A 23,598-nucleotide genomic window follows, 5' to 3' on the forward strand; every position below is an offset into this window, starting at 1 on the left:
AATGAAAAAACAAAAGCAGCAGTTCTGTCTCTGGCGAGCTGTATATACAGTCAACCTCAAAGGATGCTATTGATAGGTGTGCATGTATTGTTAAAGTGCATTTTTCTGATATAATAACAAAACCGTACCAAGAAGAAAAAAATAAGATTCAAAGCTAAAGTGAAAGTAATTGCTTTGAAGGTGTGACTGACTAGAACGCTAGTCCAACAAGTCGGGTAACTTTTTTGTGTGTGCATGGGGAGGAGATGAGCAACTCGGAGATGACGCTATCATTAAGTCATGCAATGTTTCCAGTTTGTTCCATGTTTTGGGGGCCATCTGAAAGCAGCCTGCCAGCGCTAATTTAAATGAGTGTCGCCTTTAACAGGTATAATTTTCTAACCAGTTTTACTTACAGAGCTGAGCCAATTAAAACCATTTCCCAGTGAAAGTAACTCACTAAGTGTTTAATAAGTATCCTAACTGAGCCCGTGAACTGAATGAGAACAGTTGCTGAATTGTGCCAGAATGTGTGGTTTGACTTGGAATCCATTTGATATTGACATACCTATTTTCCTTATTTTAATTTGTTTCTTACATCTATTATATGTATCTTATCTTTGTTCAGCTCGTCTGAATCATGCTTCATTCAGCATTAAAAACAGGTGAGAAAGGACTGATTGTAAGTGTAGGCAACAGTGTGACTAGACTGTAGGAGTAGGAGGAAATGAAAGGATCTACTGGAGGATAAGGAAAAAGGAGATCAGAAAGATAACTATTACTTTTTTACTTTAGAGGTATGAATCTGCTATAACTTACTAGACTGTAACTATTGAGAAAGGAGTTACAGTTAACTAAGGATAAATCTTAAGTGAACCAGCATAAATCTTAAGTGAACCTTGTAGAACTTAATTATGAAGTGTAGTTAAGGAAAGAGTTAATTGTTATAGTACACTTCACTTTTGCGGAACTGAGAAAATTAAGAGACTAAAATATGTGCTTCAGTGCATTCTAAGCTTTACAGAAGATGATATATTCTTTACGCGGTATGTGACAGTCTGTAAGGAATATTGCAGCATGAACTTTATTCAATGACTCCGAATATTTGGTATGTTTTCTACTATTCCGAAATCAGTTGCTTTTTAATTCACCATATTCGTAACAGTGAAAACTTCTGCTAAAAACCCTTTGGCTGCCTGTGACTCTAGTGACAGGCAGGTATTTTCTTAAGGCTTATTCTTGATTGTATTTATGTAGAGAAAAACATTCAAGAGCACTAGTCACCACACCACCCCCCTCCCCCCAAAAAAAAGAAACAAAAAACCAGACAAAACCCCCTACAAAACAACAAAACACCCCACCAGAACAACAAAAGAACCCTGAAGAACTGTGAAGAATTCTCAACTGCTTCAAGTTACTTTCAGTTTTAGCTTTTGAAATTCTGAGGTAGTAGACTTCTGTGTTCAGTTTGTTTTGCTTAAAGTAAAACATTGTCTCCCTGCGGAGTAGGCTGAAGGAAAATGTTAATGTATAACATGTATTATATAAACAGCTTTATTTGAGGTTCAGGTGCTCAACCTTTCTAGTGTAATACTCTGGTAGTAAGGGAGAATTATAACTTAAGTTCACGTCCTTGTATGAACTACTAATTTTAGATTGGTATAATAGATATTTTAACTGAAGGAGTTCTAGAACCTTAAACTCATTCTGTTCTGAAATGGGGAGATAATTAAAATGCTTAGGTTTTGGTATCTTTTTACATATTTTACTGATTACAGGGACTGTGACAACTGTTGAGAAGAGAGCTTCAAGTTGAGGTTTTCTAGGAGTGGTTTTGGAAACAGTTAATATTTTCAATCGTAATGTTGGGACAAAGAAGTACGAGCATGTACATGATGGTGAAATTCTCGTAACAAAGTTGGGAGGCATCACTGTTCATAATCACAGTATTTTATAAGGAGAAACAAGCTGATATCATAACAGTAACTGAAGTGAAACTTCATTGAAAAAATACGTAGTTAGGGAATTTTTGCTTCAGCCGTAAAACTTTGAAAAGATGATAACCAGGGTGTAATGTTGATTACAAGCTGAGCCAGCTTGTGATACAGCTGTTGAAGGCAGGAGGAGATAAATGCAATTCAAAGATATATCAAATGAGGTTTGCCAACAGAAATAAGGAAGTGTCTTTAGTGCCATTGTACAAGGCATTGAAAAGATAGCTTTAATATTGTATGAAATTCTAGTTGCTTGTGTTGATGAAGGTGATTTTTCAACTCCTGCTACTAGGAGAAGATAGTGTTTAATGTAAAACTGGAGGAAGAGTGTGATTTTAATTAGCTGAGCAAAGCAATCGCTATTTCTTAAAGCTCTAAAAGGAAGAGAAGAAAGAAGGGAGAGAATAAATAAACAAAACCTTCCCTAGATGAATGAGAGATATTTCCGATCTCCCATGAATCCCAGTCATGCAAAACTCACGATCAGTTCAGAAGGATCATGCTCTTTGACTAGCCCTGCTGTAAGCTATTGCTAACAGATGAACTGCATAATGAAAATACTGTGGTGTGACAGGCTACAGACTCTATGGAAAGTACAGAACAGATTTTAAGAAGAGGCAGAGCATTTCATCCAGAAACTTCTTAGAGCTGAGCCAGATGAACGGAATGAAGAAAATGTATTTATAGTGATACAAATCCAGCTACCTGTGTGGTACCCAGTCAGGCTACCTTACTGGCTTTTAGGTCCAGAAGAGGAAATGAAGTGCAAGATACTGAGGAGCTGGAGACACTAAAGTCCAAAGAAAGAATGGAAGTACAGCTGACTCAGCATGCTCTTTCCATTATATCTGCAATGTTTTATGGTAACAGTATCTCAGTAGTTTTGTAAGGAAGCTTCAGGGGGGGTTGTTTTGTTTTTTAGATTTTCTTGGAGATGATTCTCTGTATTGTAAGTCTGCATTTATACAGCAGGCATTGAAGGTCAGAACTATTTCATCCTATCTTTAACCATGAGCAGAGTAAAGGATGAGATTTTCTTGAATAATAACATCAGGTAATAGTGGATGCATTAATTTATTATAAAAAGAGGTGACCAGCCAACCTTTACTTCTTTTTTTTTTTTTTATCATATGGAGTAGTGAGACTGAAAAACACTAAGCAGTAAACCTTTTTTTGTTTCAAGTTTTCCTAATTTGTTCTTTATTTACCTCAGCATACTAAAATTTATATAAAAGTATTTGGTATGTTTTCTGGGAATTAGGAAAGGTTCCATGTGCTTAAAACAGATGTTTTCTTATTCATGATCCTGTATTTGAGCTGAATGTTTGAAGAAAGATCTTTCTTCAAAATGGAAACTAAGAAAAGCTAGCAACTGTGGCTTGGCTTTGCCTTGCTAATGTTAATCCTAGAACTTCAAGTAAGTTAGCCAGTTACCTGGCCGCTTTTGCACCAGAACAGAACGGTTTTCCACCAGGGTACAAGCTTTAATGTATGGAAACTGTCTTTCTCATTTAAATGCACTCTTGGGGCAAATTTTCCTTTCTGCTGTGAATGCAAAGTCTTGATTCACAGGAGAGAAGATGGTGTCAAATAGAGACTCTTTGCTGTTCTAGTGTAGCTCCTTATATAGTGAATATACCTTGTTCCTCACATCTGAGTGCATTCTCTTTATTTGGTAGCTATTTATGCACATCTTTGGCAATGAAGGTTCCCCATTCCCCTCCCATCTTAAACCACAGCAAAAATCCTTTGAGGTTTGTAATAGTTAATAAGGTGATTCCTCCAGTATAAGAATTGCTTGCTTCACTCTTTGGAATACATTAGGATGTTAATGTATCTTGATCAATATGCAGCACTAAACAGTTAAAACAGAATTTCAAGTAGAGGCTCAGGCTGCTTGGTTACCATGGCAAACACAGTAGGAGATTCATGCCAAAGTTTGGAAACTAAGATACACAGAAGGAAACTTGTAAACTGAAATAATCACTTTGGAGAACAAATGCAGTTGTTTATAATTTATTAGAGTCCCTTTTGCAAAGAATACTGTTTTAAAATCCTATTTTATCAAGCAAATCTTAATTGCCAGTTCAGAGGTTTGCACAAAGCAGCAATATTCACAAGCAGGGAAGAGTGACATTCTTTGTTGGCTTGCCCTCTAACTGTAAGAGCATTGAGTGAATAGAATAGCCTCTTGGAGACAGAGAAATTACTTAAGTACTGTAATCAAGGTTGACATATTTTCAGTGTGCCATGTCTTGTTTAACAGATGTGACCAGTATAGTGTGTGTGTGTGTATATGTATAATGATTTGTCTATGATAATATGTATGTTAGATCATATATATATATGATATATGTGATTTTATGATTTGTGTATGTTGAAGATCTTGCAGTATTTAATTCACTTTCCCACACTTGTTTGTCTTAAGGTTTGCTAACTGTAACGAAGATCTGTATGTTGGTGTTTCAATGGGGTGATTCTCAGTTTGATGGCTTCCCTGTTTAATCAGCAGTCTTTGAACTGTCTGTGAACACAGTGTTTCATGTTGCAGTCCTGTCAGTATATTGTGGCAAAATCTGATATTATTACATGTGACTTGCTGTACAGTTTTCCATAGGTGTGGTCACATATGAATCATGCAGTTATTTTTCTCTTTCTGAATGTAAACTAGTATATGTATTTACATGCATCTTTTCCCAAATCTCAACCCCCAAAGGGGAAGCTATTATATAGAAAGGTCAATCTGTGGCTTGAGAGAGACACTACTTCTAAAAACTTCCTGGAGATGGAGGCTAGAGTCATAGCTGGACTCTGAGACTGTGTGCACCTACCCAGACATGTGACTCAACCTCATCACTTTATGCATTGCATAACCTGGATTGGAGATTATGTTAGAGAGTTGGAGGCTAAGGGAAAGCAGTTTAGGTTATTATTGAGAAACTACGATTAATTTGTTGCTGCCTTTATAGCACATGGTGTCCTGGGAAGGAAGGCTTGATGTCTTGGTAACTAGGAAGTGGTGTTACTGAAACATTAAGTGTTGGAGGTGATGGAACAAGCAGTTTAGTATCAGGCTGAAATGGTGTTCAGGAGATCTCACAAGTTTTAAGTGTAAAGAGGCTGAGCTGCAGACTTGTTACAAATAGTAACTGTTATATTGAATTACAGGTTAGCCTGTGCTTTTTGCTGACCTCTTTAAAAAGGACTTACTGATCACTTCATAATTAAAACAAAAGTAGAATGTGAAAACATCTGGAAGATTATACTAGGGTTTAACTCAAAGGAAAGTAAGAACTTAGAGGCCACAGGAAGTAATGAACTGTGCCATTGATTAGCCACAGTAAATAAAACTTTAAATACCTTTCATCCCACTAAGTTTGACATATGGTAATTTATAGTTCTGTGGTAGATCCGTAACTTCAGGAAAAGAAATAAAGGAGTAAAGCAGCAGAAATTGAAGGTGGACTAATTTGACTAACTAACTATCAAGGCAAGAGGCAATTGTAAGAAACTTGGGAGATACAATTATGCTAGGTGAATGAGCAGGAGTGTTTGTTCCCACTAATCTTTTGGTGGCACACACTGGAGGAAAAAAAACTTGAGTCATTTTGGAACCACTACATAAAAAGAAGAGGGGGTTGCTATAGGTGACTGCCTTACTTGGTCAATACTTGAGCCCTAAATTTTTTTTTATTGTAAGAAATGGAATGGGGAAGAATATTAGAAACAAGAATGGAGTAAATCATATTGCATTGTATAAATCAGTAGGTCCATCTGTAAGTGTTCATAGAGGTCTAAAAAAAAAAAAAAAGGATTATTACAAAGAGATTCAGAGAAATAGTGAAAAATGTGATAGATGAAAACTTCCATGGAAATACTGAAAAGGATGGGACTGCTTATTCTAGTAAGCAATATAAGTGCAGTGTCTATAAGGAATGTTAGACATCATTGGCTCTTCCTGGGAACAAGAAGGTATTCAGTAAAATCAGAAGGGGACAAAATTCAGAACTGATACTTTTTTCCACATATTTACCTTTATCAGGATGTCTTGCTTTCAGTCATCTAGATAAATAATGAACAGAAAGTGGATGTTAAAGTCTGGCAATATTCGCAATTCCATGCAGTAGTTAATGCAAAAAAAAAAAAAAATCCCAGAAAGAGTTGTTAAACTTCCATATTTGCAATTTAAATGGCTTCCTGAAAGAAATCTAGGATGGACAATAATCCATTAATGCAGCTATCTTCTTGAACTTACTTCTGGAACATGAATCTGCCCACTGTAGAAGAAATGGTATTGGAGTAAAACATCTTTGATTGTGGTCCAGTTCTGCATGTGCCAGTATGTAAGTGCCATGACTTGTTAAATCTGTGTCTTAATTTTTAAGCCAGTGAGGGAGAGAACAGTATAAAAATGTGACCTGTCACCCATGGTTTATTAATAGCCCTGAGAGATCATTGGTTTGAACTTAAAACTGCACAGTGGCATCTCTTTCTTACATATCTCCTTAAAAAGAGCTGAGTAGGGGGAGAAGAGGAGGAAGGTGTCTGTGTCGCATGCAGAACATACGTGATTCTGAATTAGGTTTCTGTTGGAGAGGTTTTTATCCAGCAGGCTGAGCTACAGTTGAGCCAAAATTTTGTAGACCAGCCACTGGGAAGACACAATCATACTGATAGCACACCTTCTTTTCCCTTCTTCCTATTAAAAAAAAAAAGGCAACTAATTGCTTAAACCAAAATAGAATATCTAATTCAGTTCATGTCTCTTGGGAGTGTGTGATACAGTGACTATATTCAGAGTTGTTTGAGTTTTACCAGCCTGTTTACAGATTTAGTGTGGCCAAGCGCATAACACTGAAGTCAAAGTCTCAATTTTTATCTGAATTGATCATGTCATTAACTGACACCCACAATAAGGTGAACTTTGCAAAAGGAACTGTGAAATGCTGGTTTTGTTAGCTGTTCTTCAGTATGGGTTTCTGAGTGATTGTTTAGATGCTCAAGAAGAAGTTAAAGCTCTTGTGCTCTTTCTGTATCATAGTAAAGCAGTATTATGCAAAGTGTGATGTAAAGGATTGGAGTGCTTCTAGGGAGGAAAGGGACAGGTTTTCTTCTGCAAGTATAATAAAAATTAACTTTGTTAAATACGTGGAAACAAACACCTTTTGAAATGTTAAGTTACAGTGTCATGTCATTTCCCTGAAGTTTTAGTGATTTGATTATAGTGCAGCTGAAGATTGCTTGAGTTATTTGGAGTGCTTCCAGTCTACTTCCTGGAGTGAGCAGACTGTTCGGCTTCTTTTGGAGACGCAAGCCCTGCTCACAGACCTTTTCAGGACTGACCAGGACTTGCTCTGGAGAGCTGTGCTGAGGGTTGTGGTCAGTTCATTAGAACACTTTGGGTCTGACCCGACTCTTTGAACAGCACTGTCACAAGTTGTACGCTTTGGTCTTCCACTCAAAAGGAGCAGTGTCAGCATGGGTGTAAATTTTACCAAACGGGTAACGTGTTGAATTGAAAATGCTTTAAATTTCTAAAGGAGCAACTTCAGTGACTTGAGACCTCTGCTGGGTTGTGACAGATGGAGGCAGCAGCAGTGTTCTCTGCTCAGAAGACAGAGGAGGTATTTTTTGTATGGAGGGGTTCAAAACCTTGTTTCAATTTCCCTCAACCTCCCTCACCTACAGTAGTTCAAATGTGTTAACATTCCTGTCCTACTTTAATCCCATTTGCCCAGTCTTACAGAGAAACAAAGGGTAAGTTGATTCTATATGCACCTGTGAAGTGAATAGGCATTTGCAAACAAAAAAGGATTTTTCTTTTTTGGGGAGCCTACTGTTCTGGGTTTTTGAACTCTTTTTAAAAAAGTCTACTTTTTCTACAGTTATTGGTAGACTGCTGCTTTCACCTTAGATGAATTCCAACAGGATGTGCTTATCTATACTGTAACCAGATAAATATTTTGGTTTATAGCCTTACTAAAATGGACTTAACACTGTTATGGTAAGTTGTAAATCACACAGTGCTTTATGCATGTTCTTTGTGGTGGTCACATCCACTTTCTTGATCTTGCCAATTACATAACCATTGGTTCTGTTAATATCACGTAGATTTGTTTCAAACCAGTGTGTGCTCTTTGCTCTATTTCAGTGCTTAGAATAATTATTCTGGAAACAGAATATGATTATGTTATTGGGTGCTTCAGAAAACTAAACTGATGTTTGCCTAAATATGGATTTATGTCCAGTTGTCTGGACTAGAGCTTTTATCTTAATGTATGTGGTCATAGTTGTCTGCTATATGAATAAATGCTGAAATCTTGTTAGGTAATGCTTTTCTCCTTTCAAAAGTCGTGTATGTCTTGTATGGCCCCAAGTGAAAGTTAAATCTAGAAGGGAGAAGAATATTAAGTAGCTTCCCAAATTTGCAAGCGGCTTTGTACAAAATTGATCTTTAAGCCTTTGTTATGGATGAATTGTGTGGAATACTTGAAAAAATTAGGTTAAATAAAATTACTTGGTGTCCCTGTTTTACTAGCGGAGCTGTTCTTATACAGTATCCTAGAAACTCTGTCACATGCCTTAAGTGTTCCTGTTCAGCATTTAATCAAGTGCCTTGTAACTTATAAAAAAAACCTTCTGCAAAGATACAGGAACCCATTTATGAGGAACAGTGTTGTTCAGGAAAGTAAACATTCTGTTGAGTGGAAATGAATCTTGAAATTCATTGGGAATTTGGGAGTGGGTATAAATGCAAATTATTTTAAACTTTAAGTGAGATCATTCAAAATATTTATGTAGTAGTAGAAGTACATCAGAAGATATGCCACTGAAGCCAAATTAATAATGATCATGTCTTGAAGATCAGAATCTTAAGATTTATGAAAGTAGAACTGGCACAAATTGGCAGCTACACTTTCTGGAGACTTTCTCTAGAAAGGAAACTATAGAGAGATACCTTAATGGAAATCTTTGAGGAAGTATGTTAAAAGCAGCAGATTCTTTTTCCTGCCTGCTAATTGTTTTTGTCCTAATTTCTTAGTTTTTAATTTTCAAAATTCATGTTGTCCAGTGCAACTTTCATCCCTTTCTCATAGGTTCTCTTGCCTTCAATTAGAGAGGAATAAAGGAAAGTGAATGCATGTGCTTATTTTTAGTGTTAGTTCATACTTGCCCTTATATTAATTGGCAGCAAATCTAGCGTTGGTTGTGCTGTTGTGAGTGTTAAGCTATTGGTGCTTCAATTCATAGAGCTGAGAGTTCAGCCAGATTTTAAAAGCAAAACTAAAAATAGTTTTCTGGAGGTTTACAAATGTGACTTTAATATAAAGCAGGTGCATTGAATGCAATGTTAAGACCTAATATTTCCCTAGCATTAATGGCTTTGCAAGGCTTAGGAGACACTTAAAACTAGTCTGCGTGTACACACAAAACACCTATTTTGCAACCCTTAAAGCTAAGCACATCACTCGGGTATGGAAAAAGCAGCTCTTACTTAAGAAACTGACCTTATGTTTAAGAAACCTGTTGTAGCTACGTATAAATAGAGCAACTTTACAAATGGTGATTGTCTGCTGTTTTTTTTATAGAATCCTAAAGAGAATTTGTACTTTTTTTTAGTTTATAAGTGTTTCCAGAAGCTTTCAAACTAGTTTATAAGTTTTCTGGGGGCTTCTGAAGGGGCTCTGAATATGTGTTCACTTGTACACTACCTGAAAGGTTTGTGCTGTTGAATCTGATGAGATCCTGGGACTGATGTGAGTTCTCGCCAGACTTTAAACTTTCTACCGAGAAAACTAATGCCATTAGTCAGCAGTCTGTCAGCGTACATGCAGTTATGTTTGTAGAAGCCAGTTTATTACTGGTTGGCTATGGCACAGTCAGCTGCACTGAAGAGTGTTTTATTAGGGCTTTAGAGTTGCGGGAAGCGTTGCCTGGACTTTCTGTTGTGTAACTTTTGCTCTACATCAGTGTTCTTTATAGGGAAAGGCAACTAACTTGTTCTTGTAGATTTCTTCCTGCGTGAAGTTCCTTTAAGACATAAACCAGACCTGTTGAGTAAGCTGGGAGTGGCCATATTGCTGCTGCTTTGGTTGATCCTAAGCTTAGGATCTCAGGGTCATTCAGGTTGGGAGGAACCTCTGAGGGTCTCTAGTCTAACCTCCTGCGCAAATCAGGGTCAGCTGTTAGATTAGACCAGTTTGAAGCAACAGTGAAGTAACTACAAATGATTCTATTGCTAATATTAAAGTGAGCTGTATTTGAGCTCTACAAAAAAAGATCTGGAAATCTATTCCTTTGATAATAAAGCAATTAGAGGGATTTCCAGTGTGAAGTATTGAAGCTAGTATTTCTGGCAGAAACATTTGCGTACAGAAACAATGAACAGTGTTCGCCAGAAAATTCTACAAAAGTGCCTAGGATAACTCAGCTTTCTTGCCGTGTTCCTCAACTTTCTCTGTCCTTCAGCTAGCTCTGCAGGAAGGAGAGGGAGACCAGCGCAGACATGGAGGAAGAATAAACAAGCTGTAAGGGACCTTCTGGCTTAGTTTTCCCTGTACTTGCTAATACAGTTAGCCAGTCTGTCCTGGAAGACCCTGTCCTGTTCACTAGGGGATACTGTAAGGCAAAGTGCTGCAGCAAGGGTTATATTACCTCTTTTTTTTTCAGCTAGGGTTTAAGGAGCATCTGTGAAGTTCAATGAAGTTCACTTAGTAATAATTCGAAGAGAGTTGATTTCTCATGTTGCTTGTATAGCATTATAACAAGCACAGCTTTCTCAAATTGTTCTGTTTATAGACCAGGGACCATTAACTCCCTGGACAGCAAGGTATTGAAGAGACATCAAGCTACAGGTAGTAAGTTGTGAATTCCAACCTCCAGAAATGCTGATGAAATTGTTTTCAAAAGTATATCATCTTAGTTCTTTGTGTCTTTTCTTTTATTTTGTGCTGGAGCTCTACATACATAGCCAACCTGTAATCTGATGTTCAAGATCAATTAATTCTCTGGACAAGAGAGATTTTCTTAAGAGGATTTTTGGAAGTAAAATTTTTATTAAATGTTTGCCCTCACTTCCAGGCTTAAAGATCTAATATTCTGTCTTGATCTCACTTATAGCTATGACCCATTGAAAGCCAGTCTCCTGGCAAATGTGATATTAAGTACTGTTAAGTATCTGAAGAAAGCATTTTGATGACCACAGTTGAAATTATCTGAGATAAATTAATAAATAACTCCTTTCCTTTCTGATCTTGGAGATGTTTTTTAGCTTGGAAGGAAATGTAGCATCTATGATACATTTCATTCAACCAAAATTTGCAGAAAGCTGCAGATGTAAGTTAGGAAAAGAAAAGATACAGGAAGAAATCACATCTGTCAAGGAGCATGATTAAGTGCTCACTTGAAATAGTGTGATTCACTGTTTGGGAAATCTTAGTATGAAAGCTCTAAGTCTCGGATCAATAGTACATAAAAAGAATGCATCTTGCACAGATATTAATCTGGCTTTGACCTTAGAATTACATACAGCTACAGAACCAAGGTTATTGATGCTCATCCTAATCAGACATTTCAAACATCAGAATCTGAAAACTTAAATATCTGCTTCAGACTGAGGTAACTGATTTTTTTTTTTTTTTTTTTTTTTTCATTTTCTTCCTAGTGTTTAGGTACTTAAAGCTGTGGTTAAGATGTTCCACTTAACTGCCTTTCTGCTGGAAGTCATGATTCAGGGTGAATGGGCAACTGCTAGACTGTTAGATTTTTTTTTTATTATTTTTTTTTCCTCTCCCTACCCCAGCAGGGTGGGGGTAATTTTGCTAAAATAGCGTGCTGCGAGAGTTAACTAAATGGGACTAGGAAGTCCCCAAAACAGTTATGTGGTTCACATCTTATTATGAGTATGAATTCATACAAACAACTAAATGGCAAAGTTGGTAAATTTTTCTTCTGTAAGTGTAAGGTTCTCTAGAGAGTTTTAATTTGTTCAAAGACAGGACTCGGAAGCTGTTGATGGCTAAGGTACGCCTATTTTGTTCAGCTGCATCACTGACTTCAGAGAGGTGTTGTGTGAGATTCCTCTTGTTCTTGTTGCCTGATAACCATTATTCCTTGTTTCTTTGCCCAAGGGGTGCTTGAAATACCACTGTATGTTGGAAGGAGCAGACTTCTAACATGGGTATCGGTTGACCTAGGTGCTAATACCAGAGTCTTAATTAGCAAAGATGTACTTCAATGGCTTGCACAGATTTTTATTTGAAGGGAGGATGGTATTGATTCTTAACCTTGCATTAGATGCTCCAACCTCCTTTCAGTTATGATTAGACTTAAGTTCTAATTACAAAGTATTGCTCTCATCATGAATCATCCACAATGGAGTAAGTTTCTCGAAGTGGATGGGCTGGAATAGTGCTGAGTGTTTTTCAGAAGAAAATCTTAAAGGAACTGGGATAGGAAGCATGCAAATAGCTTGCTACCAGCTCAAGCAGAGGTGAGGGTGCCTGATCCTGTGTTTTTAACCTCCATGTTTGGTAACACTTAATCCCGAGATCTTTCTGTTCTCTTTCAAAGTACGTCACTGTTCTTCTGAGAGGGAGGCAGTTCACATCACCTTGTTCAGTAAATAGTGTCATATCCTAGGATTTGACAGTTGTAAACTCAGATCTCATGTAAAAGCTCTTTTCTGAGAATCAAATCTTCCACAAAATAGCTATAGCAAATGGACTTAGTGGTGAGCTAATGAAATGCTGAGTCCCAGGCACGAATTGAATTTTATGAGTAAGCTCTTTTCTTGTTCTTACCAAAATCCAATAGCAACCTTCAGCTGTGCAGAAATAAAGTGTATCCTAGTTCTTATGCTCATTGATTCTACCCTGTCTTTCAATTAACAGAGATCAAGACCAAAAGAGTACTTTTGTGCTTGTAGATTTGACTTATCTCCATGAGACAACTATATTATAACTGAAAACACTAGCTGCATGTAAATAAAAGGCGGGGCATCCCTGTCAGTAGAAGCCTGATAATTCTGGGTTGAATTAGTTTATTTATACTCCATTTAAGTTCAGACAGATTGTCACTGCCATCTGGTTCCCAGAGAACAGCTAGAACAAGCACAGTGAAGTCTGTGCTTAGATTTATCAGAATTTCATGTCTTGCTAGATCTGTTATCACATAATTTCAGAAGATGGGGAACTTCAGTCACACCAAATTTGTCGGACAACAAAACCAAAAGCTAGTGATATAAAACCTCAACCAGACAAAAGAGCAAGGTGTAGTTCCAATCTGAAAATAGCTGCCTCTTGATTCTTTGCTGCTTAAAATGATAGTGAGGATTCAGAAGGAGAAGAATCTGGGAATACCTGTGTTTTCTGCTGGCTGAGAGGGTCTATGGTTCTCTGATCATTCAGGCTGAGTTCTATTTACTTTAAAAGAGATCTTCCTTCTTAGGCATTGCGTCCTGCTGGAACTTTTGTCCAGAGGACACAACCTCATGTCTCATAGGTTAGAGGAAAGAGATGTGGTACCTTGTTAACTCTGCATTTCTTTGAGGTACAGAGGGATGCATCTATATGTTTCTGTACAATGGTCTTCCAGATAGAAATGCTAACTCAATTTTGAGAGTTATCCCTTGATATCACTTATTTTTTAGTGATACAGGACAAGGGAATCTTGCACAATATGAGATAACTGCATGGCCTCTAGGATTTGATCTTGCAGCTTCAAATTACAGATTTACATGTGTCTGTGAATGCTCCTTAGTAGGCATGTGCCTTATCCTATGATCTCCCCGTAGAGCTAGTATTCTATTTAAGTTCTCCTTGAAGAGGTATTGTTAATATTCTTTTTTAGCTTATAATGGATCTCTGGGCTCTGGAGAATAACTTTTTAATCTGCTGACTTTAGAAGCTGGAATACATCATCTCATTTTTGAGTTTTCAACCAGAAGGCCATACACCTGATTAAACTGGTTTATAATATATGCTGCAAAACATAAGTGCAACTTTAATACTGTTGCGTATATATGTTTATCATGCGTATCCCATAGTTAAATTTGCCTTGGAAATGGCTTACTTGACATGATTCACTGTGTAGCTACTTACGATTTTTTCCCTACTGACAAGTCTAGTTTCTGTCTGTGTAGCTCCATGCACACCAAGGATTTGCTGCTCTTTAGACCTCATCCTCAAAGGTTTAATACACTGGAGCAATTTTATGTGAAGCTTGTTGTCTTCCTCAAAGAAGTTTTACTTCATATATTGCTGACCCGATTTTCTCTGACTAAAAATACTGAAAAAGTATATGTCAAAATTAGAATCTGAGTCCCAAATCACAGCTACATCTCAGGTCTGTAATATTGTTGAGCATCTGCAGCTTTCTAATTACAGACTCTGAACCTAGTAAATAGTGAGTTAAAAAAAAAAAAAAAAAGTTGAACCTGATGTGTGGTCTTGCATATTAAATGTGTGGGTTTTAATCTCTGGATGATGAAAGGTTAGGTTGTCTGTTCAGAAGTGATATGGGGATAAACACGGGTTACACAACTGAGAGAGCATTTTAAATTGCTTTTCTGTTCCTTTTGATTCTTCTGACACTTTAGTGCCAGATCTTCAGTTGTTTATATTGAAGTTCCTCAGTTTTGTTAGCACTTAGTTTGTCTGAGCTATAGTTGAATTCTATGTTCAGCATCAGAAGCACAATTACTTTGCAGCTAAATGACTCAAAATGTATTTTATAGTCACAGTGTCAGCATCTTGAGTCAGTGTTCCTAGAAAATGCTCTCGTAGGATCTAGTTGATAATTTTTTTTAATTACTGAGACCAATATTGTATGTTTGCCTGTTATAAAAGGATAAATTTACAGTATAAGAATCAGGTGATTGAGAATATGCTATTTTTAATCAAAAATTGGTTGTACTCAATATTGAGAAAGCTGCTACTAGGAAAGTAGAAGATGCCTTGTCTCTGTGTGATGGAATGCCTCTTCTGGCAGGAGAAGCCTTCTGGGAATAGGTTGGTCTTGAGGACTTACTGGAGCCTTTGTGTTACTGAACGGTTGTCATTGGTTTGTCACGTGATGTAGTTGCAAAGGCTAGGGTAGGTATGGTGTTTAGCGAAACTGAAAAACACAAGTAGTGCATTATATGAAAAGATAAACCTTTTGACAACAGCTTGGGTCTCTTTGATAAATACAAAGCTGCTTTTTACAGTAGGGTTTTGTGGCTGCATAAAGTGTTGCTTAGTATAAACATTATTTGCAAATAGAACTGGTTATATGCACACATTGTGATAAACTGTCTTAATTCTGTTTGCTCTCTTTGCAGGCTGCGGACTTGAGTAAACCAATAGACAAAAGGATATACAAAGGAACACAACCTACATGCCATGACTTCAATCACTTAACAGCTACAGCAGAAAGTGTGTCTCTTCTAGTGGGCTTCTCTGCAGGCCAGGTCCAACTTATAGACCCTATTAAAAAAGAAACTAGCAAATTATTTAATGAGGAAGTAAGTAGAAATCTTAACATTGTTGCATGCAACGTATTTGTGATATTAAAGATCCTAGATTCGGAAAGTTCTGTAGATGGCTCTGTTTGCCTATATAGCTTATCATTCAGTCACTACCTTTTGTTTTTCAGCTGTTTTGTTGGCTTGAAATACCTACACAGAAATGTTTTTCATGAAGGAATCTTTTGGGGTTTAAGACTAAAAATTAGGACTTCCTAGTTTGGGTAATACTGTGACTAGAGTTAATGACAGTTGACTGATGGAAAAAAGGTCTACAAATCTAAATGTTGCTGCACGTGCTCTGCAGTCAGTTGTTTCTGAGGCTTCTGGTTCTGAATGAAGAAGAAAACATTTAAGCCCCTATTTAACTAATATATTAGGGTCAAAATATTTAATAAGGTAAAAATACCAATTTTTATGGTCAGGATGTTACAGCAGAAACTGTCTGTATCAAGGATTCCTAAAGGCTTGCTTGAGGAAGATTAGGATATCAAGCTGAATGCTCCATAGAAAAAGCTGAAGGCTTATGAGTGAGGTCTTGGCCATGTTATGTTCCTGAAAGAAGCTCTCCATCTGCTTTTTCTGCTGTTGTGCAATAAGGAAAGATAGAAGGGAGTACTATGGGGGGACTAATGCCAAGTTACAAGACCACTGGCTCTGATTATCTGCTAGTATTGGCGTTCTTAGAAGAGTAAGTGTCTGGATGCTAACAAGGGAAGAAATCTGGTAACTGGTACAACTTTTGACAACATTTTCTGCAGAGTATAAGCTATGGCAATTTGGGTGGTTTGGGGGGATGATTGTGTGTTTTGGGGGTGTTTTTTTGCTCCTTTCTGTGGTTTAATCCAGCTGCAGGTGAATTGTGGGGAGGTAGTAGCAAAGAGCTTTGCAGGTCTATAGTCTCTCCTAGTCTCTCATTTCACATCTGGATAAGAGCTTTGCAGATGAAGTTAAGCCTTGCTCATCTTTCAAACTGAGCAAGCATATCTTTCCCACCTCAGAGAGATGTGTTGCCTTGCTCTGTCTTTGTGCAAAGAAGATTGAGCTATTGTTCTCAATGGGCATGTTTTATAATTAAAAGTGTCTAATTCCTCCTCAGCTTTCTAAAAGTAGCTACATCTAGATCAGAAGAAGGGTGGTTTTCTTCTTACTTAGCCTTTTCCCACCCGCTCTGTCTCTCGGCTTGTGTTGAGTGGGAAACAGTGCTGGAGAATCTCTTAATGTTGCATGGCATACTCTGGTAGAAACCTCTGTATAAGTAGTTGAAGTGTTCATTTCAGCATTGTCCTAACACCCTTCCCCTTGCACTACCTTCCCACCCCAAACCAAAAAACCCCAAACTTTGTCATTGGTGCAACTTCACCACTGGGAGTGCTAGTCTGGATGTGAACGAGTTACTTGTGTAAGTACAGCTCTCATTTAATTTTGTACGGTAACAGTGTAAGTGTTACAAATGGCAGTAGAAATACTATAACCAGCTAGAGTTTTGTATGAGAGCGCAGTTCCCACTCTTGTAGCAGAACTATAGTTGCTTTGAGAAAAACTTCTGCTGAAGTACTTATGTAAAGGTCCAATGCATGTTTACATGCCTTGATGTTGTTTACTGTCTAGTGTCTATAGTGTAAAGCTGCGTTGCAGGCTGAATAGTTCTTGTGGTAGTCCACAAATGATGGAAGCACTGAAGCCACTTCCCATTAGACAGTATTGTCTTTTCTCTGTGCTATAACCAGCATTACTTCACTGTGGTGGGAATACATCCTTTGACAGTTTGGTGGAAATTAAATGAGATTATCTATTTTCTACAAAGCTAACATAAGGATTTGCTCAGTGCCACTAAAACTAAGCGCACAGTAGGCTAGAGTTATAAATGACAAATTCTTATTACCTACACTGATCTTATCTGCAGTTACAACCAAATCGAAAACTTGTATATATTTTTAATCTGTCACTTACAGTATTGAAGTTTGCCCTGGATGTGATTGGAAGTTCTGGCTTGTATCTAAAAGCCATTTCAGAGAAACATCAGTGAGCACTGATGTTTGAGCCAGTTCGTTTGCTTCAAGATCAAGGTGCCTGTTGGGTTTTGAATATATTTAGAGTTTAGATAGTGTTTGAGAATAAACATGTCTTCATAGGCAGAACATGGCCTAATGAGTGTTTACATCTTTCGACAGATTTAGCACTAGTGCTAGAGGTAATAGAATTCACCTCCTGTCCTCTTAGTAGTTTGGTGATTCAGGTACCCAAAACTCTGTTTTGACTATCACCTGTGATAAAGCAATCAGGATAGCACTTAATCATATGTGATATGTGAAATAACTTAACCTGTTATGACGCAGAAGGTTATGTTGAACTTAGACTGCATTAAGGCTACTACATCTTAACTTGTTACTCTTCCTTTTTTTTTTTTTTTTTTTTAAATTCTATTGATGTAGAAGACAATAGGGACTTGAAAGGCTGAGGTGAGTGATACTACGCAGCTTGTGGCTGCCTACCTAAATCAATCTGTATCAACAGTGGTATTCCTTCTAGTCATGTCAGAATTAAATTAGTGATATTTTCTTATTCCCAAAACCAACCAAGTATACCTCACAGATTCAGTTGTTTCCAGGTGATAGTTGGTTATTCTCAAGCTAGCCAATTGAATTATGTTTATTTAATCTTATTTTTTATTCTTTTTAAATTTAAACTAAAGCCTTAAGCTGCATTTTTTTTCCTAATAAACTTTTCCTATACCTGTGTTGCCAAAGCTCTTTGTCAGACCTTAATGCATATTCCTTGATTGCCTCAGTTTTTTCACTCCTTTGTGGCCTATGCCTATAATTTTGTCCCTTCAATCTTGTTCAAAACATGGCTACCAAGATAATCTTACTTGGCTTGTCTTCCTGACTGGTGACTGAAGTTCCTTCATTTACTATTCTTTCACCAAACTGAATGTAAGCTCCTTATCCGAGCTACTCCACTGATGTGCTTGATACTGCATTCAGTCCATTCTTGTAATGCATTTGCCAGTCATGCTGACTTCAGGTCTTGTTTTGTTGTGCTGCAGAAGTGTGTGAACCCAGATGAAAGCTTTTAAAACTTCAGAAAGTCATAACTTCAGAGTTTTTATATTCCTTCTGAATTTAAAGCTCTGCTGGTTGAGAAGGGGATGAGTTGTAGTCACTTGCTACATATCAGCTTAAAGTCTCTCTGCATCTTGTCTCTTTGAGCTAATCTGTTCTTATTGCAGATTGCAATCTTCTGTTTTGTTCACAGCCTCCTTGAGGTAAAGATCAGGTTTGCAGGATTTCTGTACAATATTTAAGATCGTGTAGCCCAACATGATTATGGACTTAAAATGCCATTTGTAGTGTAAAAGTTGAGCAACTGCTCTTATGAGTAGAGGCTGGATGTCAGGTTGAGCTGCTCTAGTAGAGGAGAGCAAGAAATTTCACTTCTTTGCCATGTTAGCGGTAGTTTTGTAATGAGAAGACTATTGCCTATAGCAAGCCAGCTGGGCTGATGTTCCCTGTCCATATTCTCTTGGTGTATACCAGGTAACTTTCTGTGTAATATTTCTGATATCATCGTTACTGAGAAATGAATGATACATATCAATGAACACATGACAAACTATTTAAAATATCGCAACAGAAGCTAAGAATATGTTATTTTAAAGCTACTGCATTTGAGGAAGAGTTCCCTGTTTAAGTTACATCTCTCAAGTACCAAATGGCTAATTTAACCAATGAGGAATTACAGAAGAGAGGCTTCCTGGTCTCACACTGAGGTTGACAGCAGCAAAAGTATATGCAAAAGTATAATCTAAAATGACCAGGTGCTGCTTTCCAGTGATAGTTACAGTCCCAGAATGGATAACAGTCAATGTATGATCCATTAGTTTGGGTTTTTTGTTTGTGATAAACAGCATAGCAAGGTTTTTTGGGGTATTTTTTTTGCTGCTTTGTTTTTTAACGCTTTTGTAACTTGTTCTGGTATTTCCTTAGGCTCTTTGTATTTGCCTTCTTGCCTTTTGTGTAGCTCAGCTCTTCTTTCAGCCTATAATCAATCTATGCCAAATACAAATCTTGAATGTGCATGTAAGGTATTACTTGTCTCCAAGTTGCAGTCAAGTGATGCCATGGGTGACTTGGTAAGTTTTAGGAGTCCACCAGAACTATGCTAGCAAACTCAAGGAGTCAAACTATCTCTCATTTCTTACAGCACTGAAGACATTATGATCAGGAATGTTTGTTTAATGTGTGTGTTCATTCTTTTGCAATGATGGACTCTAAAATGTTTTTCTTTAAAGGAAACTGCTTAATCGGGTGGTAACTGAGAGTATTGACAGGTCCTTGGCTAATGAATGAAAAGTAATTGGAGGGCGAGGATTCCAAGGCGAAGAGTATGTGGTGCCTTCTGAATTCACTGCACCACATGCATTTAACTACTAACTTTCAGCTACATAACAGGGTCACTGTGTGTGTAGCTTTTGCTCCCTGAATCAGTAAAAGCTGGTAAAGACTCCTAAAGCTTGTTTTTTCTTCCATCAGAGGATGGATTTTATTTGTGATTTCAGATAAAACCAGAGTCTAAATTTACTGTTGTTGAGTTGTAACCTGTTTGCTGTGTAGTACAGATGAGTAACTGCCTTTTTTCCCTTTAGCTCATTCTGTGTTTTCTTGATTGTTTCCTTTTCATGCTCTTCAATCTACACAGCAAAAAGTAAACCTAAGAACACTACCTTTAGATTCATAACAACAGGTTGGCTTGATTGAAGTATGTTCTTTGTGGAATGTGACTGTACCGTAATAATAACCTTTGGTAGCACTTTGTCTAAAAATAATTTCCTCTTTACTGCCTGGTAAGATGATAAGTTTTTGCAAATACAGTAATATAGCTGTTTTCTAGAAAGTTGAGTTCACTTTGGTTAAGTATTGTTCCCCATCCTACCAGAAAGCTCAGATTTACTGTTAATCAGTAAAACTTTAATTTTCAGACTTTCTGATGTGTATCTTCTTTGTTTTTCACAGAGACTAATAGACAAGTCCAGAGTAACCTGTGTAAAATGGGTACCAGGTTCGGAAAGCCTTTTCCTAGTAGCTCATTCCAGTGGCAATATGTACTTGTATAACGTGGAGCACACTTGTGGTACCACAGCCCCGCACTACCAGCTACTTAAACAAGGAGAAAGTTTTGCAGTTCACACTTGCAAGAGTAAATCCACAAGAAACCCTCTGCTTAAATGGACAGTAGGTGAGGGTGCCCTGAATGAATTTGCCTTTTCCCCAGATGGGAAGTTCTTGGCGTGTGTGAGCCAGGATGGTTTTCTTCGTGTGTTTAACTTTGATTCGGTGGAATTGCATGGTACAATGAAAAGCTACTTTGGAGGACTGCTGTGTGTGTGTTGGAGTCCCGATGGGAAATACATAGTGACAGGTGGAGAGGATGACTTGGTAACAGTTTGGTCTTTCGTGGACTGTCGAGTAATAGCAAGAGGCCACGGACATAAATCATGGGTCAGTGTTGTTGCGTTTGATCCATATACCACTAGTGTAGAAGAGAGTGACCCGATGGAATTTAGCGGAAGTGATGAGGATTTCCAAGACCTTCATTTTGGCAGAGATCGAGCAAATAGTACGCAATCTAGGCTATCCAAAAGGAACTCTACAGACAGTCGTCCAGTAAGTGTTACGTATAGATTTGGTTCAGTAGGCCAGGACACACAGCTCTGTTTGTGGGATCTTACAGAAGATATCCTCTTCCCCCACCAACCTCTCTCAAGAGCAAGGACACATACAAATGTCATGAATGCCACAAGTCCACCTGCTGGAAGTGGTGGAACTAACCCAGGAAGTAATGGAAACAGTATCACAACACCTGGAAACTCTGTACCCCCTCCTCTTCCACGGTCAAACAGCCTTCCACACTCTGCAGTCTCAAATGCTGGCAGTAAAAGCAGTGTCATGGATGGTGCCATTGCTTCTGGCGTTAGTAAATTTGCAACCTTATCGCTACACGATCGGAAGGAAAGACACCATGAAAAAGATCACAAGAGAAATCATAGCATGGGACATATATCTAGCAAGAGCAGTGACAAACTGAACCTAGTTACTAAAACCAAAACGGACCCAGCTAAAACTTTGGGAACACCTCTCTGTCCCCGAATGGAAGATGTTCCCTTGTTAGAGCCTCTTATCTGTAAAAAGATAGCACATGAAAGACTGACTGTGTTAATTTTTCTTGAAGACTGTATAGTCACTGCTTGTCAGGAGGGATTTATTTGCACATGGGCAAGGCCTGGTAAAGTGGTAAGTTTTAATCCTTAATGCTGCATCAAAGAACTAGAACTCTGAATAGGTAGTTTTCTTGAAATATAAATGAATGTTGAATATAAAATTTCTTTATGCTTAATGTAAAAAAAAAAAAAAAATCCTCAGAGCCATACTTTTGGATACTGCATGCCATATTTCTGAATGATTTGAAGTGTCTTGGATACAATTATTAAGTATAGTTGCCTTCCAGCAGAAGAAATAAATACTGTGCATCTAAACTATTGATCAGTGTTCTTATACTTAAGCATAACCACAATATGGTGAAAGCTATTTATGTAAAAATTGAAGTAAAACCTGTCAATCACTAAAATAATTATAATCCTTCTAATGTTTTCTACAAAATACAGCACTCCCAGTGAGAGGAGCTTATGAAAAGCTGCTGCTTTTAAGTCTAATGAGAAATGTGAGCCTCTGAAAAAATTAAAACCGAAGTGTTTTGTTCCTCCATACTTTTCTGTGGTGGCCTGCAATTAGTGTAAAACCACTTCTTATTAAAATGTCAGCCATTTTATGCACAGACTTGTGAGCCCTTTACTGACTGTAGTTTATGCTCTTGAAATTGTGAATCAGTATTATCGAGGAACTCTAATTTTTGATTTATGTATTTGTTAAGTTAGGGAAAATCATGCAAGCTTTCTCTAAGTAGATCCAGTGTTATGTTACTGTCAGTTTTGTTAGGCAATTTGATCATCGACAAGCTCGTGCTTTTTGATGGCACCTGTTCTATTGGTTGAACCTTCATTAAAATATATTACTAGTTTTAACTCTTGTTGTTAATGCAGTTGAACACAGATAAAACTTTATTTTTCTTCTGTCCAATGTATAGCAAGCTAAATTTTGAATGAAGCTAAATGTGGTGATTATTTTATTAAAAAGTACTTTGTGCTACAATAGCTTTGTTTGCCAGCAACATTTTAAAGGAATACAGCTATGAAAACATTACAAGAGTTGATCTAGCAAAAAGGACCATTATTTTTGTGAAAAATTCTGAAAGGGGGTGTAGGTTATCACCTGAAGAAAAAGAAATAATCTGGTAATACCCGAATATTGCCATGTTGGGCAACCTAAATGAAAATCTGATGTTCATTAGGTTTTAACCATTTGGTTCATAAATCTGACTTTTGGAGTGGAGGTACTGTATATATTTATATAATACATCTTCATTGCTATAAACCTTTAAGTAAAACTCAGTAATTTTTCTTAAAACTGTATAATGTAAGTTTCTTTGAGATGTTATCAAATTTGTCACAACATAGATATGTGTAGAGAGCTATGTTCATTCTGCATCTTAATGCATTTTTAAAGGTTGAATCTAAACCTAGAAATTGTAAACCCTTTTCTGGGGAGAAGGGAGGAGGGTGTTACCTAAAAGTATTTTGTGCCTAAAAACTACAGATCCAGTGTTAATTAAAAAAAAAAAAGCACCCCCCCAAACACTAAACTATTTAAAATGTTTGTCCTAAATGAAAATACTAAAGCAGTTATCACTTCTGTGACTCAGTGCAATTCACGTCTTATGAATTAACTTTATACACGTACAGCAGTGCCTCAGATTTCTATTGTGACCTATATTTTCTTTTTGTTCTAAAACTCCTTTGCGTACTACTAAACACTACACTGTTAAATTTATTTCAGTGGCTGAGGTGGGTTTTGTTAGACTGAGTATAACTTAAATATTTTTGTGTATTGACTTTGATTTGGAATATGACATTTCAAATATTTCAGAGATAAAGTATGCAGTACCAAAAAATCAGGATTTATGTATTGGCCAATATGGAAAACTTTAATTACAGGTAAGTAATTT

At 37.2% G+C, this 23,598-nt stretch overlaps 1 protein-coding gene across 9 annotated transcripts in view; it reads left to right on the forward strand.

The window, feature by feature from the left end:
- WDR20 (WD repeat domain 20) overlaps positions 1–23,598 on the forward strand; it is a 47,491-nt gene that overhangs the window by 13,592 nt on the left and 10,301 nt on the right. For 3 of the 9 annotated variants that reach the window (XR_012776004.1, XM_075503600.1, XM_075503601.1), the window contains exons 2-3: positions 15,295–15,477; positions 20,493–21,770. Coding sequence is in view for 4 of the 9 variants with exons in the window: in XM_075503600.1 (XP_075359715.1) it covers positions 15,295–15,477; positions 20,493–21,770 (1,461 nt within the window). In the remaining 5 variants the exon portion in view is untranslated. Of the gene's footprint in view, positions 1–15,294; positions 15,478–20,492; positions 23,588–23,598 lie in introns of all 9 variants that reach the window. The other 6 variants (XR_012776007.1, XR_012776008.1, XR_012776005.1 and 3 more) reach the window with 4 other exon arrangements.

Source organism: Mycteria americana, chromosome 5, assembly GCF_035582795.1.
Source record: "Mycteria americana isolate JAX WOST 10 ecotype Jacksonville Zoo and Gardens chromosome 5, USCA_MyAme_1.0, whole genome shotgun sequence".
In the NCBI taxonomy this organism is placed as follows: domain Eukaryota; kingdom Metazoa; phylum Chordata; class Aves; order Ciconiiformes; family Ciconiidae; genus Mycteria; species Mycteria americana.